The 14,030-nt window shown below is 31.6% G+C and overlaps 1 protein-coding gene across 2 annotated transcripts in view; it reads left to right on the forward strand.

Annotated features, from left to right (window-relative positions):
* LOC149781611 (E3 ubiquitin-protein ligase MIB2-like) overlaps positions 1-11,059 on the forward strand; it is an 89,026-nt gene extending 77,967 nt beyond the window's left edge. For both annotated transcript variants that reach the window (XM_089935656.1, XM_089935657.1), the window contains 4 exons: positions 3,439-3,530; positions 5,494-5,678; positions 7,417-7,616; positions 7,941-11,059. In XM_089935656.1, the coding sequence (XP_089791782.1) occupies positions 3,439-3,530; positions 5,494-5,678; positions 7,417-7,616; positions 7,941-7,987 (524 nt within the window). In that variant the 3' untranslated portion in view covers positions 7,988-11,059. The remainder of the gene's footprint in view (positions 1-3,438; positions 3,531-5,493; positions 5,679-7,416; positions 7,617-7,940) is intronic.
* Positions 11,060-14,030: the final 2,971 nt, after the last annotated feature.

Consider the following 14,030-nt stretch of genomic DNA (forward strand, 5'->3'; position numbering starts at 1 on the left):
TGTATTATACGAGAGCACTGTACTCAACATTTCCACCATGTTTAGTATATTAGAAAACTGTGTGGCACATTACCATTGTATCTGCATTACGTGTGAGCACTGCAGTGCACTTTTCTATCATGTCTTTATTACATTGGGGACACTGCACTGTGTTATATGAGAGCACTGTACTTGACATTTCAGCTATGTCTAGTACATGAGAGAACTGTGCGGCACCATACTATTGTATCTGCATTACATGTGAACACAGTACAGCATTTTTTCATGTTTGTATCATATGAGAGCACTGTATTGTACCTTGCCATCATAACTGTATCATATGAGAGCTCTGTATTGCACTTCAACATCATATATGTATCACATGAGAGCACTGTATTGTACCTTGCCATCATATCTGTATCATATGATAACACTGTATTGTACCTTGCCATCATATATGTATCATATGAGAGCACTGTATTGTACCTTGCCATCATATCTGTATTACATGAGTGCACTGTATTGTACCTTGCTATCATATCTGTATCACATGAGAGCACTGTATTGTACCTTGCCATCATATCTGAATCATATGAGAGCACTGTATTGTACCTTGCCGTCATATATGTATCATATGAGAGAACTGTATTGTACCTTGCCATCATATCTGCATCATATGAGACACTGTTTTGTACCTTGCCATCATATCTGTATTACATGAGTGCACTGTATTGTACCTTGCCATCACATCTGTATCACATGAGAGCCCTGTATTGTACCTTGCCGTCATATATGTATCATATGAGAGCACTGTATTGTACGTTGCCGTCATATCTGCATCATATGAGAGGACTGTATTGTCCCTTGCCGTCATATATGTATCATATGAGAGCACTGTATTGTACCTTGCCATTATGGCTTTATTTTATTAGAGCATTGTAATGCACCTTACAATCCTATCGCTATTATATAAGGGCACTGCAATACCCCTTAGCTTTGTGTCTGTATTCTTCGATAAAAGAGTATGTAACTTGAACGAAATATATAAAGAAAAGTTTTCTTAGCATGTGTATATCTAGTTTCTAAGAATTTTTAAAAAGGTTCAAATATAAGATGTAGTTCCATATTAAAATTATCTTCTCCTTTATTTTATTATACAGGTTCTCTTTTTCCATTAGATAACAGATATAAAACTCTATTTCCATTAGATTATGGAATATAACACTGTATTTTCATCAGATTACGGAATATAAAACTGCATTTCCATTAGATTACGGAATATAAAACTGCATTTCCATTAGATTACGGAATATAAAACTGCATTTTCATTATATTACGGAATATAAAACTATTTCCACTAGGTTACGGACTATAAATCTGTATTTCAATTAGATTACGTAATATAAAATTGTATTTTCATTAGATTACAGAATATAAAACTGTATTTCCATTAGATTACGAAATATAAAACTGCATTTCCATTAGATTAAGGAATATAAATCTATTTCCAGAAGGTTACAGAATATAAAACTATTTCCATTCGATTACGTAATATAAAATTGTATTTCCTATAGCTTGCGGAATATAAAACTGCATTTCCATTATATTGCAGAATATAAAACATTATTTCCATTAAATTGTGGAATATAAAACATTTCGGTTAGATTGTGGAATATAAAACTGAATTTCCATTAGGTTACGGAATATAAAACTGCATTTCCATTAGATTACGGAAATTAAAACTATTTCCAGTAGGTTACGGACTATAAAACTGCATTTCAATTAGATTAAGTGATATAAAATTGTATTTCCTATACATTACGGAATATAAAACTGAATTTCCATTAGGTTACGGAATATAAAACTACATTTCATTTAGATTACGGAATATAAAACTATTTCCAGTAGGTTACGGAATATAAAACTGTATTTTCATTAGATTACATAATATAACATTTTATTTCCTATAGCTTACGGAATATAAAACTGTATTTCCATTTTGATTGTGGAATATAAAACTGCATTTCTATTAGATTGTGGAATATGAAACTGCATTTCCATTATATTACGGAATATAAAACTATTTCCAGTATGTTACGGAATATAAAACTGTATTTTCATTAGATTACATATTATAACATTTTATTTCCTATAGCTTACGGAATATAAAACTGTATTTCCATTTTGATTGTGGAATATAAAACTGCATTTCTATTAGTTGTGGAATATGAAACTGCATTTCCATTAGATTACGGAATATAAAACTGTATTTTCATTAGATTACATATTATAACATTTTATTTTCTAGAGCTTACGAATGTAAAACTGCATTTCCTTTAGATTGCAGATTACAAAACTGAATTTCCATTTAATTGTGGAATATAAAACATTATTTTCATTAGATTGTGGAATATAAAACTGTATTTCCTATAGATAACAGAATATAAAACTGCATTTCCATTTGATTACGGAATATAAAACTGTATTTCCAATAGATTACGAATATAAAACTGCATTTCCATTAGATTGCAGAGTATAAAACTGTTTTTCGATTAGATTGCATAATATAAAATGCATAATATAAAACTGCGTTTCCATTAGATTACGGAATATAAAACCGCATTTCCCATAGATTACGGGGAAATAAAATTGCATTTCCATTAGATTACGGAATATAAAACTGCATTTTCATTAGATTACGGAATATAAAACTGCATTTCCATTAGATTACGGAATATAAAACTGTATTTCTATTATATTACGGAATATAAAAGTGTATTTCCATTAGATTACGGAATATAAAACTGCATTTCTATTAGATTGTTGAGTATAAAACAGGATTTCCATTAGATTGCAGAATACAAAACTGCATTTCCATTAGATTACGGAATATAAAACTGTATTTTCATTAGATTGCGGAATATAAAGCCACATTTCCTATAGATTACGGAACATAAAACTGCATTTCCATCAGATTATGGAATATCAAACTATATTTTTTATTGGATTACGGAATATAAAACTGTATTTATATTAGATTACGGAATATAAAACTGTATTTTGTATTGGATTACGGAATATAAAACTGTATTTCTATTATATTACGGAATATAAAACTGTATTTCCATAAACTACGAAATATAAAATTGTATTTCCATTAGGTTACGGAATATAAAACTGTATTTCCATTAGATTATGGAATATAAAACTGTATTTCCATTAGATTACGGAATATAAAACTGTATTTCTATTAGATTACAGAATATAAAATTATATTTCTATTAGATTACGGAATAAAAAACTATTTCCATTAGATTATGGAATATAAAACTGCATTTCCTATAGATTACGGAAAATAAAACTGCATTTCCATTAGATTACGGAATATGAAACTGCATTTTCATATGCAAGATCCTCTACATATTACTGTGAAAGAAATGTTTACATTGATTTCATCAGGCGCCGATGTAGAAAGTGAAGATAAGGACAGGGATACACCTCTTCACCTCTGCATGGCAGGACGCCGAGACGGAACTGGTGGTGGGGATTTGGTAATGTCCTGCATTGTATTATTACAACATCTAACGTAGGCCGACCGCCTCTTAGTTTTGCTATTTTTGTTTAAAAAATGCAGAATTGTCTTTTCTATTTTGTATGGCTGTGCGGCTGTAAGGTATTTTTAGCAGAATTATGGGACATTATGACACTTTTGACTTTAATTATGTTTTGGTCATCTCGTACATCGTATAGTATCCATCCATCCATCGTTCATTTTTTATGCATACGTTTGCTTTCAAAAGCCTCAACGTATCGTTGGTTTTGTGCTTTTTTGCGCCAGTTTTATGCACATGATAGGCTATACATGGCGACCAGTATATCTGTTGGAGGAAGAACCCTGTCAGGCCCCGGGAACCACAGCCTGATAGGAAGGTATTGACATGGTTTCCAACATATCCACGTTGGTCACTCCGAGACTCTACCTCACGTGGAGATACGTGAGATGTGTTTGTGACCTGTAAGGGAGAACGCCTTAGAACACTCCAGGCGCTCCGATACAAGTATCAAAAACAGATATTAAAAAGATATGGTTTAACACAAATTAAATTAAAAAAAGGCTGCAAAATGATAAATAAATTTAATGAAAGACAATTTTGCTGACATCATGATTTTCTGGATATATTTTATATCATATTTGGTCACCACTTTAAAATCTCCCTTTTTAATTCATTTATTAAGAAAAAATGTGTTTAAAAGATTTGTTACATTATGTCATATATTTGTGAGTGGTATAAGGATAATTTGTTTCTAGATAAGTTATGTACGATGCAAAAGTCATATTCAAAGACTGATGACCTCATTCTACATCCATGAGGTAAGAGCGATCATTTCTTGAACCGAGAATCATAAGGTGGAATATTGTGGTTTTCTTTGAACTTTTTACTTTCTCTATCATTATAAATGCAATAACACAAAAAAATATTTTTATTTTCAATATAAAGGTGATTGGCATGTTATCTATGGACGTTCACTACGAAAATGGTTGATAGTTCCCATACCTCTGTAGAATAGTTCCTTTAGAATATTAATGTTGTTGTTGTGGGGTTTAACGCCATTTTTCAGCAGACGATAGGCTATACATGGCGGCCAGTATTAATGGTGGAGGAAGAACCCGGGAAAAAACCCGGAAAGAACCACTGACCCACAAGAAGCTACTGGCAAGCTTTCTCACATACCCACATTGGCTGAATCCGAGACTCGAACCGGCGCAGACAGAGGTGAGATGGCAGTGATCCGTAACGGAGAACGCTTGAGACCATTCGGCCACTCGGGGCCCCCAGAATATTAATGTCTCAGCCGATATGCAAGAGCAAATTTTAAGACTTCTGTAATGTAAAATATCATAAGCTGTATTCATGGTTCTGCTAACAAACAGTACGTCATAAATTCCCTTGTCATGATATTTGAACTTGGTTTCATTGCTTGGCATTGTGACTATTGCAAAAATTGTCTTTATTTGTGTTTTCGTTTTGTACTTATTTGAAAACATACACAATTAGAATGTAGAGTAATTTCAATTAATTCTTGAACTCAACATTTTTTCAAAAGTACAAACGAATCAGTTTATTCTAAATAAACGGTAATAAGAAAGGGTCAGTTCGTTTTTGGTCCTGTCATATATAGTATTTTATACCATGTCATGTCAAATATAGTATTTTATACCATGTCATGTCATATATACTATTTTATACCATGTCATGTCATATATAGTATTTTATACCATGTCATGTCAAATATAGTATTTTATACTGCCATGTCATATATACTATTTTATACCATGTCATGTCATATATAGTATTTTATACCATGTCATGTCATATATAGTATTTTATACCATGTTATGTCATATATAGTATTTTATACCATGTTATGTCATATATAGTATTTTATGCCATGTCATGTCATATATAGTATTTTATACCATGTCATGTCATATATAGCATTTTATACCTTTAGTTTGCTGCGCTTCTCGGCATACAGATTACCTCAGAACAGGAAATCAGAGACCGTGCAAACTTGGCTTGTTACCTAATTTCGAAAGGTGCGAGTGTGACCTGCCAAAACGATAATGGGAAGACACCAATACAAATCTGTTCCGTAGAAAAACTGAGGAATGCTGTGGCTCAGTTTGCAAGGCAACAGTAAGTCACGTGACGTTATAGGGATTACCTTAATAAAATGTGAGAGTTTTGTTTTTGATGGCTTTGCATGCCTTAATAGTGAGAACAATCCATGAATATTTAAAGTGTATCTCTTAAATTTTCAAGGTACGGTCCAATCAAATAAAACTACTAATTCATGTACACACCTATTGGCGGATAGTTATTCTTTTATTTACAAATAGTTTTAGTCACTATGAGTAACTGAAGGTAGCGAGCTGATGCACATCAGTTGCTATAGTTGTAGTTGTTGTTGTTGTGGGGTTTAACGCCATTTTTCAGCACACGGTAGGCTATACATGGCGGCTAGTATTAATGGTGGAGGAAGAACCCGGGAAAACCCCGGAAAGAACCACCGACCCACGAGAAGCAACTGGCAAGCTTTCTCACATAACCAACATTAGCAAAATCCGAGACTCGAACCCACGCAGACAGAGATGAGATGGCAGTGATCCGTAACGGAGAGCGCTTTATACCACTCGGCCACTCGGGGCCCCTATCGTTGTAGTAAATGATAAACTATTTCTAAAATAATTGACCTCTCTTCCCAAGAAAGACACCCAAAATAAACACAACAGAACCTGACAATATCAAAACAACTTCTTTTCAGCCAATAGCAACCAAAAAACTACAACAATGGCCAGTTCCGGAGCAACCTGTCCAGTGATGTTGTTTATAGTCTACATTTTCCCCCAAGAAAGACGTCGAGAATAAAAAAATTACAATTATCATAATGAAAGAGTTCTGCCTCTCAATCAAAATACAACACTATATACGTACATATTTTGCTAGTTAAAAACGAAAATGGCGACACATTTCGTACATTTAATTTATAAAAGCATGTGCATCTGTTCTCAAACTTGCTACAAATCAGAGTCATTATCGACATGGTACTGGTAAGAAAAACAGTTACTTTTAATCCTTACTTTATGCAAGGGAATTATAAAATTCTGGCGGCAGAAGGTAACTTCCAATGTTGACCTTGGGACCTGAAAAGACTCGTACTGAGTATATTTCGCATACTTTGAATTATATGAACACGTATTTAGGTGGCTGAGTACATATCGCATACTTTCAATTATTTTATTGCACATTTGGGAGTATTTTGTACATTTCATATACTTTGAAATTTATTATTTGGCGAGTTACTAAATCTTTAGTTTGAAAATCCTCCCTAGTTATAACATTTACAGTGTGAACAGTATTGGATAAAGACTGGTTTGTGGTATATGATCTGTCTTTGTAATGAACTTGATGAAAGTCATTCAAGAACACGCCGTCCAAATTCAGGAGGAAGCTTTGTTTGCGTTCCTTCGATCTGCTTTAATAATCGTTTATTATTTGTGTTTATGCAGTGACGAGGTTGCTCAAATCAAATCATTGACATAAGGTACGAATATGATGGGGTGTTTCAAAGAAGTCGATTAAGCAAATTATAAAAAGATACTTTAGGTGGAAATAAATATTTTAAAACTTTAATGTAAATTAAAAGAGGAATGATACCTATGACTTCAGAAATCCTGAAGACCATTGTGTACGCTTTTCATATTTCATTCTTGTGATGAAGTTGATAAAAGTTAGATGGTTCTTGATTTATAAAACAATGTTCGTTTTGAAAAAAACATGTTTGTACTTTAAATATAGCGATCTTTAGAAGAGATTACATAGTAATGATAAAGATGTGTTTCTCTCTCACATTTCTATTACTTATTCTATTTAGGCAACCAGCGGCAGCTAGATCGGGAACCACTTTAGGTGACCTATTTTCAATACTTCATCTGCCATGTACAGTGTGCATGGAAAACCTTGCAAATGTCACCTTTATCCCCTGCAAACACAAAGTGACGTGTCGCAACTGTTGTTTCAAGAGAGATGATTGTCCCATTTGTAATCAAACCATCCGAGACAGGATTGACCAAAGTGAGTAACTGTTATTTTGGAATAGCAACTAAATGTACAAATAGGTAACATTGACTCATGCATATAACACAATGCTTATTCTAAAGTCATTGGACAATACAAGTAATTATGAACATTGTTTTGTGCAGCTTTTAATTCACAGGGTAACTATACTTAAATTTAAACATGGCTGCTGGCTTTTATTTCTTATTTACATCTTTGTACGTGTAAAACTGTGCATGTTTTATTTCTATCATTAGTGGTGGGGAGTAAACGATGAGTACATAGTATCATTCCTTCCATGTTACTGACTTAAGAAATTGAATACTAAATTTCAAATTGCAGACGGACGCAGACTTGTTGTGCTTGACGAACCATGTAAAGTGCAGTAACAGCTTCGGCACAGAATAAAAAGTGATGTGGAAAGAGGGAAAAGACAGAATGTTTTTTTTATAGAAGAAATCGTAAAATTTCTGAAACTTTTTTTGGCAGGATAAATTGAATATATAAAAGATATACAGATCGCATAAACTAGGCATATTATTTTGCTGTAATATACGTACAGAATATTTCAGCTGATGCAGATTAATTTGTTCTAATAGTATATAAGACTCATGTGACAAGGAACGTACCTATTATTCATCTCACCTGGACACAAACAACATATTCATATTTTCGTTGTTTAATTTGCATGTGGATTGAAATTGTTGAAAGTATAATACACATAATGGGTGTCGTTTGCTTATTCTCTCGTGAGAGATAATTTTTTTACTATCTTTTTATGAGAATATTTTCTTTCACCTTTAAGAAGAACGTTATGACATATGTTGGTTATTCTGACGGACGCAATTAGTTTGACCTAGTAGCCATACTAGATGTAATATTTCTTACTTATAGTTTAATGACAGCAAGCTAAGAACCAACAATTAATTAGTAATTAGATTATTCAATGTTTATTTGTCCATACATTTTCTAGTGTTTCCATCAAGAGAAAAAAATAGCATGATAATTATTATCCGAATGATGACAAGGGTACCACATTTTTCGAAAAATTATTGTTAGTATTGTTGTTTCTTCTTCTTCTTCTTCTTATTATTATTATTGTTATTATTATTATTGTTATTATTATTATTGTTATTATTATTATTGTTATTATTATTATTATTATTGTTATTATTATTATTATTATTATTGTTATTATTATTGTTATTATTATTATTATTATTATTATTATTATTGTTATTTTTATTGTTATTATTATTATTATTATTATTATACTACTACCATTACTACTACTACTACTGCTGCTACTACTACTACTACTAATTATTATTATTATTATTATTATTATTATTATTATTATCATCATCATCATCATTATTACACTGTATGATTAATTAAAAATAAGAAGATTCACTGGGAAAGTAGTTGACTTCAAAAGTAAAAAGGAAATCTATGTTTTGACATGTAGTCAACTAAAAAATATTGCCACAGGATAGAAACCTAATTACAGTCTTTCACGGTTTTACCTTCCTCTTCCTTCTTTATTTATATCAGTAATGCTTTGAACGGAAATCTAATGAATGTTGGCAACATATACAAACGTTACAGTTTTGTTTAATATTAATACTAGCCATAATCAATTACTATTAGTATAGATGGCGCTAAAGATATCTTCTATTTTTATCAGGTCTTACGTCTGCTTTGACGCATTCTTCTAAACTTCATTTTTTATTTGCCATTTTTTTATTGGATAAACATTGATTTAGATACGTTCTGTGTATTTATTCCTTTATTTGATGAGATTTTTGAAAGGAATGCCAGAATCAGCCAGTTGCGTTTGCTGTATCAGTTTATAAACGGCCATTTTGAGGATGGTACAATACTATTACAATTGCAGTAGAGATTGCTCATTTTATTTTCAGCTTTAGTTTTGAGCAATAAGCTAACTGAATGTCATTAAATTATGAATTGACAACTATCTAAATATGTATGAAACTATTGGCTAAATCCCATGATTCTCTCAGTCTTGGATTCAATTCATAGCTATCTCATGTTAATGGCACATTTTTAGGCACTTATTATTTGTCAACGCACCATGTGAGATTAATAGGTGGGTTTTTTGTTGATCATTTTGATTTTGTTGTAAGTGTGATGAAACCATGCTAACTAACGTGCTTCAAGCAACTGCAAGCTTTGGTGATTCCGCGAACGAGGTCTAAGAATTGGCAGAGAAGCAGGATAGAAAAAGACCCTCAAACATTCATGGTACCTAAATGTGGAAACATGGCGAACTGGAAAAACACATATCCTCACTTTTATCTGGCTAAGACAACTTTCTAAAACTATTACAGCCATGACTCTAAATAGTGAACACTTGCAGATATTTGACCATTTTTTTAAAACAAATTAATTGTGTACACAAACCATCCCAAAAAAGACTAAATAAAAAAAACAAATACCAATATTTCTAGCGCATTAGTTGAACAAACAAATATGCACAAAGAGATATCAACAGGAAAAGTCTTTTTCCTCGCAAAATACACATTACAGGAGCAGCAAAAGTAATTTCCTTCACGAAATTGCGCGTACTACAACAGTAGAAGTCAGTTTTATCACCGATGTGTGTACTACATCTCTCTGTTTTTCCTGTCGCATAGGTTTCTTTCGCTTGACTTTAAGGACAATTTACTATCTTACAATTAGAGTATAATTCGACGTAAAGTCCTGATTATAAATGTAGTATACTATCAACCATTCTTATTAAAATAATTTTTGCTTATGCCAGTCTTAAAATAGATTCAGAATATATTTTGAAGATGGAAACAGAGACAAGAAAATCCGTCTTGGGATTAAAATTTCTATTTATAATTTTGGGTTTACAGTTTTTAAGGGATTTTGTATTTTCATATGTAACTAAGATGATTTCAGTTTTTAATATATTAAAATTTTATCTTTTGTTTTTTATGTCAATATTCGGTTTTCAATTTTATCTTTTCAATTTTTCATTTTCAGTTTTGTTTTTTAATTTTCATAATCGGTTGTATAGATTTCGCTATTGTACTCTTTCATTCTTAATATCCATTATAATTTTAGGTTTTCCTTTTTTATTTCTCTTTTTCATTTTTAATTCTAATATTTTAAATATAAATTTGTTGTATCCACAAGAAAGGAAACACGAGCTTTGCTTTTATTTCTCAGAATATAAATCTGTTGTATCATTGTGGTAAAAATATATAGTTTGCTTTGTCAACGAAAATTTGTTCTATCATGAAAAAAAGTGAGTGTTGGTCTTTTAAACAAGAATGTTTGTTTTACCATGAAATAAAGAAAACACGAACTTCGTTGTTTTCTAAATGAAACTTTCTTTTGTATAAATTTGTTGTACATTGACAGAAAAAAATGATTTTGTTGTCTTAAATGTAAATATTTTTCACTATGAAATAAAGAGTACAGGATCGTTGGTTTAGCTTTTTTCCATGCTTAAATTTGTTGTTCCATGAATAAGGTAATATGTTTTTTGTATTCTGACCCATTCTTTATGTTCCATTTTTACACCTGTACGTTTCAAACAGTATAATCCACACTAATCCTTATGATTCCTTTTACAATGTTAATTCTGAAATATTATACTTCAAACCATTCCTTAGGTTTCCATTTTAAAATGGTTCCTTTTCAAATATAGCCGTGTACTCCATTCTTGCTAACTCTTACTGTTCATCATGATTTATTTTAAAACCGGTGTTATTTAAATATTATCATTCCCACCATCCATCATGAGCCATTTTGCATCAGTACTCTTTAAATTTGTATCACCCACACCACTCATAAAAATTCCTTTCTACACACGTACTTTGTAAATTAAGTGTTAGCATCCACACTATTCCTCAGGATTCCTTGATACACCAGTATCGCTTTTATGCCAAAGGACCAAATATTTCTCGAAGTCGGTCTCGAAAAGCAATGATGTGTATCATAATCTATTGGCAACCCTATTTTTTTTTTTATTTTAACCCTATTTGCACGCACCAGTTTACATACGTTAGTAAATTTACAAGCTTTTGAATTTTTACATTGTTATGTATATTTCATTACTTTTACGACTCTATGGTCGCAAACGTAAGTAACAGAAAAGAAGCACAACTAAGAAGTTTTGTAAAACTCAAAAAATAATTTAATTATCAAAGTGATAAATGAAAAATGTGACAGAAAATTATAGTACAATGAAGTGAATCCAAACTAGTCCTTATAAAAGTCTTGAAAGTCCTAACGATTTAAAAGTCCCATATAATTTAATTATCAGAAATGTACTGGTCCTCCAAAAATCGTCACGTTGTCAAGATGGCCCTGTCCAGAATTCTTACGAATAATTTGTAACAGTTCCAGAATAATATTATTGTCCAAATAATGAGCACTTTCTATCCCCACTGAACAGTCAAAACCGATGTTTCTCCTCTCGAAAAATATCTAAGTAGAACATAAAATACGTCTGCAGACTTACATCAGGAACACAAAAAGTGTGAATGACTTCAGAACTCAAAATGAAACTGAATGCTTAACTTTCACCTTATTCTCCGTAAATTACCTGTGTTTGGGAATGGACCCGATATGACAAAATTAACTATTGATTTACAGCATACTATATCACGACTTACTATATTCAAATGACTTCACGCAACCAATGGGGAAGCCACATAATTCATCTCGAAATTTCCATATCCCAATAGTCACTGAGAAACTACGCCATAGACGTCATTTTATGTATTATTATTACGATTAATATTACTAATTGTCAAAACGTAGGTAAACAACTATTTATAGATCCAACGTGATTTGTGTTTTCAACAGAGCCAAATTACGTACACGTAAGATGCGTTCAGTTGTAATTGAGAAGAATTATATATTTAAAGTATTCGTTGGAATTGCGAAGTGCTCATTGACTTTTTGACAAAAACACTACTTTGGGTTTATCGAGAACTCATTCAAACACATTCTGGATTACATTGCTGTGTTACAGCCGTACATTGAAGTCTATTGGAACGCATAATGAATATTTTTTACTTTTCGACTTGTGATAGGATATTTACTATAATTTGGAATTTATTACATCACGTTGCGTCTTTCAAATTGTAATTTTGTATTCATGGGAAATATATTGGTTGTCAAAGTTTACTTAAATTCTTTGCTTGAATTCTTTTCTGTTACATATCTGAAGACATCAACTCGTAATATTTGCAAAATTTGTAATGTGAACGAATTTGCAACAAGTTCGTAAATTTGCATGCTGACTAAATTTGCACCTATCACTGGAAGGTATTGCAAAAACATTCTCTCTTTCCAAATAGCAGAGTACGAACTCATATTAAAGTATATATTACGTGTATCTGAATTAATTTCTTGAAATATTTATCAAGAAAAAATAAAGTAATTATTTTTTCCAGCGTTGGGTAAAGTCAGTTTAGCGGACAGTTAAGCGGTCCTGGCAATATTCAAAATTTACACATAGACTCATTTCTATATCATTATGCCCAATCTTTGAAGAGACTACTCGAAGCACGTTAAATGATCAATAGAAAAATAAGTTAGTGGGTGGGTGGATATATGGGTTGGCGGGTAGTCATTTGAGCTTATATGTCATTTAACAGGATACAAAAAGAAAAATGATGGAATTCAAGACATTTAAGTTCTTGATATGTTCTCGGATATTGATTACGAAGTAAACAGACTACATGAGTTAGGCTGAGAAATGACACAGTTTAAAAAAATAAAGACGTGATTTTAGAAGCCTTGATTCGTTCTATGTTGATTTAACTGTTCTTTATCAATATCGATATTTAAATTTTCAATAATCAGTTAAATCACGAAGCAGTCTTAAAATGCTTTTAAACATTCTAATTATTTGCTGCTTTATTATAAATAATTTTCAAATTGATAGGGATATATACAATTTTAACGCAACAACGCTCGCACGAAAATACTTTGGTAAAACTATATTTCATATACATGATAAAAATATTTTATACGACACCATTGTTTTACTTTTTCCCCAGGTAATTAGTAGTATTGTTTCAGTTACATAAGGCTGTTGTTCATTAGAAATAACTCCTGTACTAATACCAATTGTATTCAGATCTTCGTGTGAGTCAAAACCGTAACCAATTAGGTTTAAATACGTACATAATAATGACTTAAAAAAATACTTAAGTCAGAGCTGGCACAATTTTGTAGTATGTTTTGCATACTTTAATAACAACGTAATAGCCTATCCTTATTGTTCGTGTCTATAGCTGATTAAATATCACTTACTCGTACAAACTCATGAAAATAACAGACGAGGCTCATATTACCTACAAAAAGTATTTCTGCTATGCGAAGAGTTCCAAGGCTTGCCGATAATTGTCAGCCTGAATTGTCACATGTAGACCGTTATGCTAG

This window comes from Sinohyriopsis cumingii, chromosome 15 (assembly GCF_028554795.1).
Source record: "Sinohyriopsis cumingii isolate HCF-2022 chromosome 15, ASM2855479v2, whole genome shotgun sequence".
Classification (NCBI taxonomy): domain Eukaryota; kingdom Metazoa; phylum Mollusca; class Bivalvia; order Unionida; family Unionidae; genus Sinohyriopsis; species Sinohyriopsis cumingii.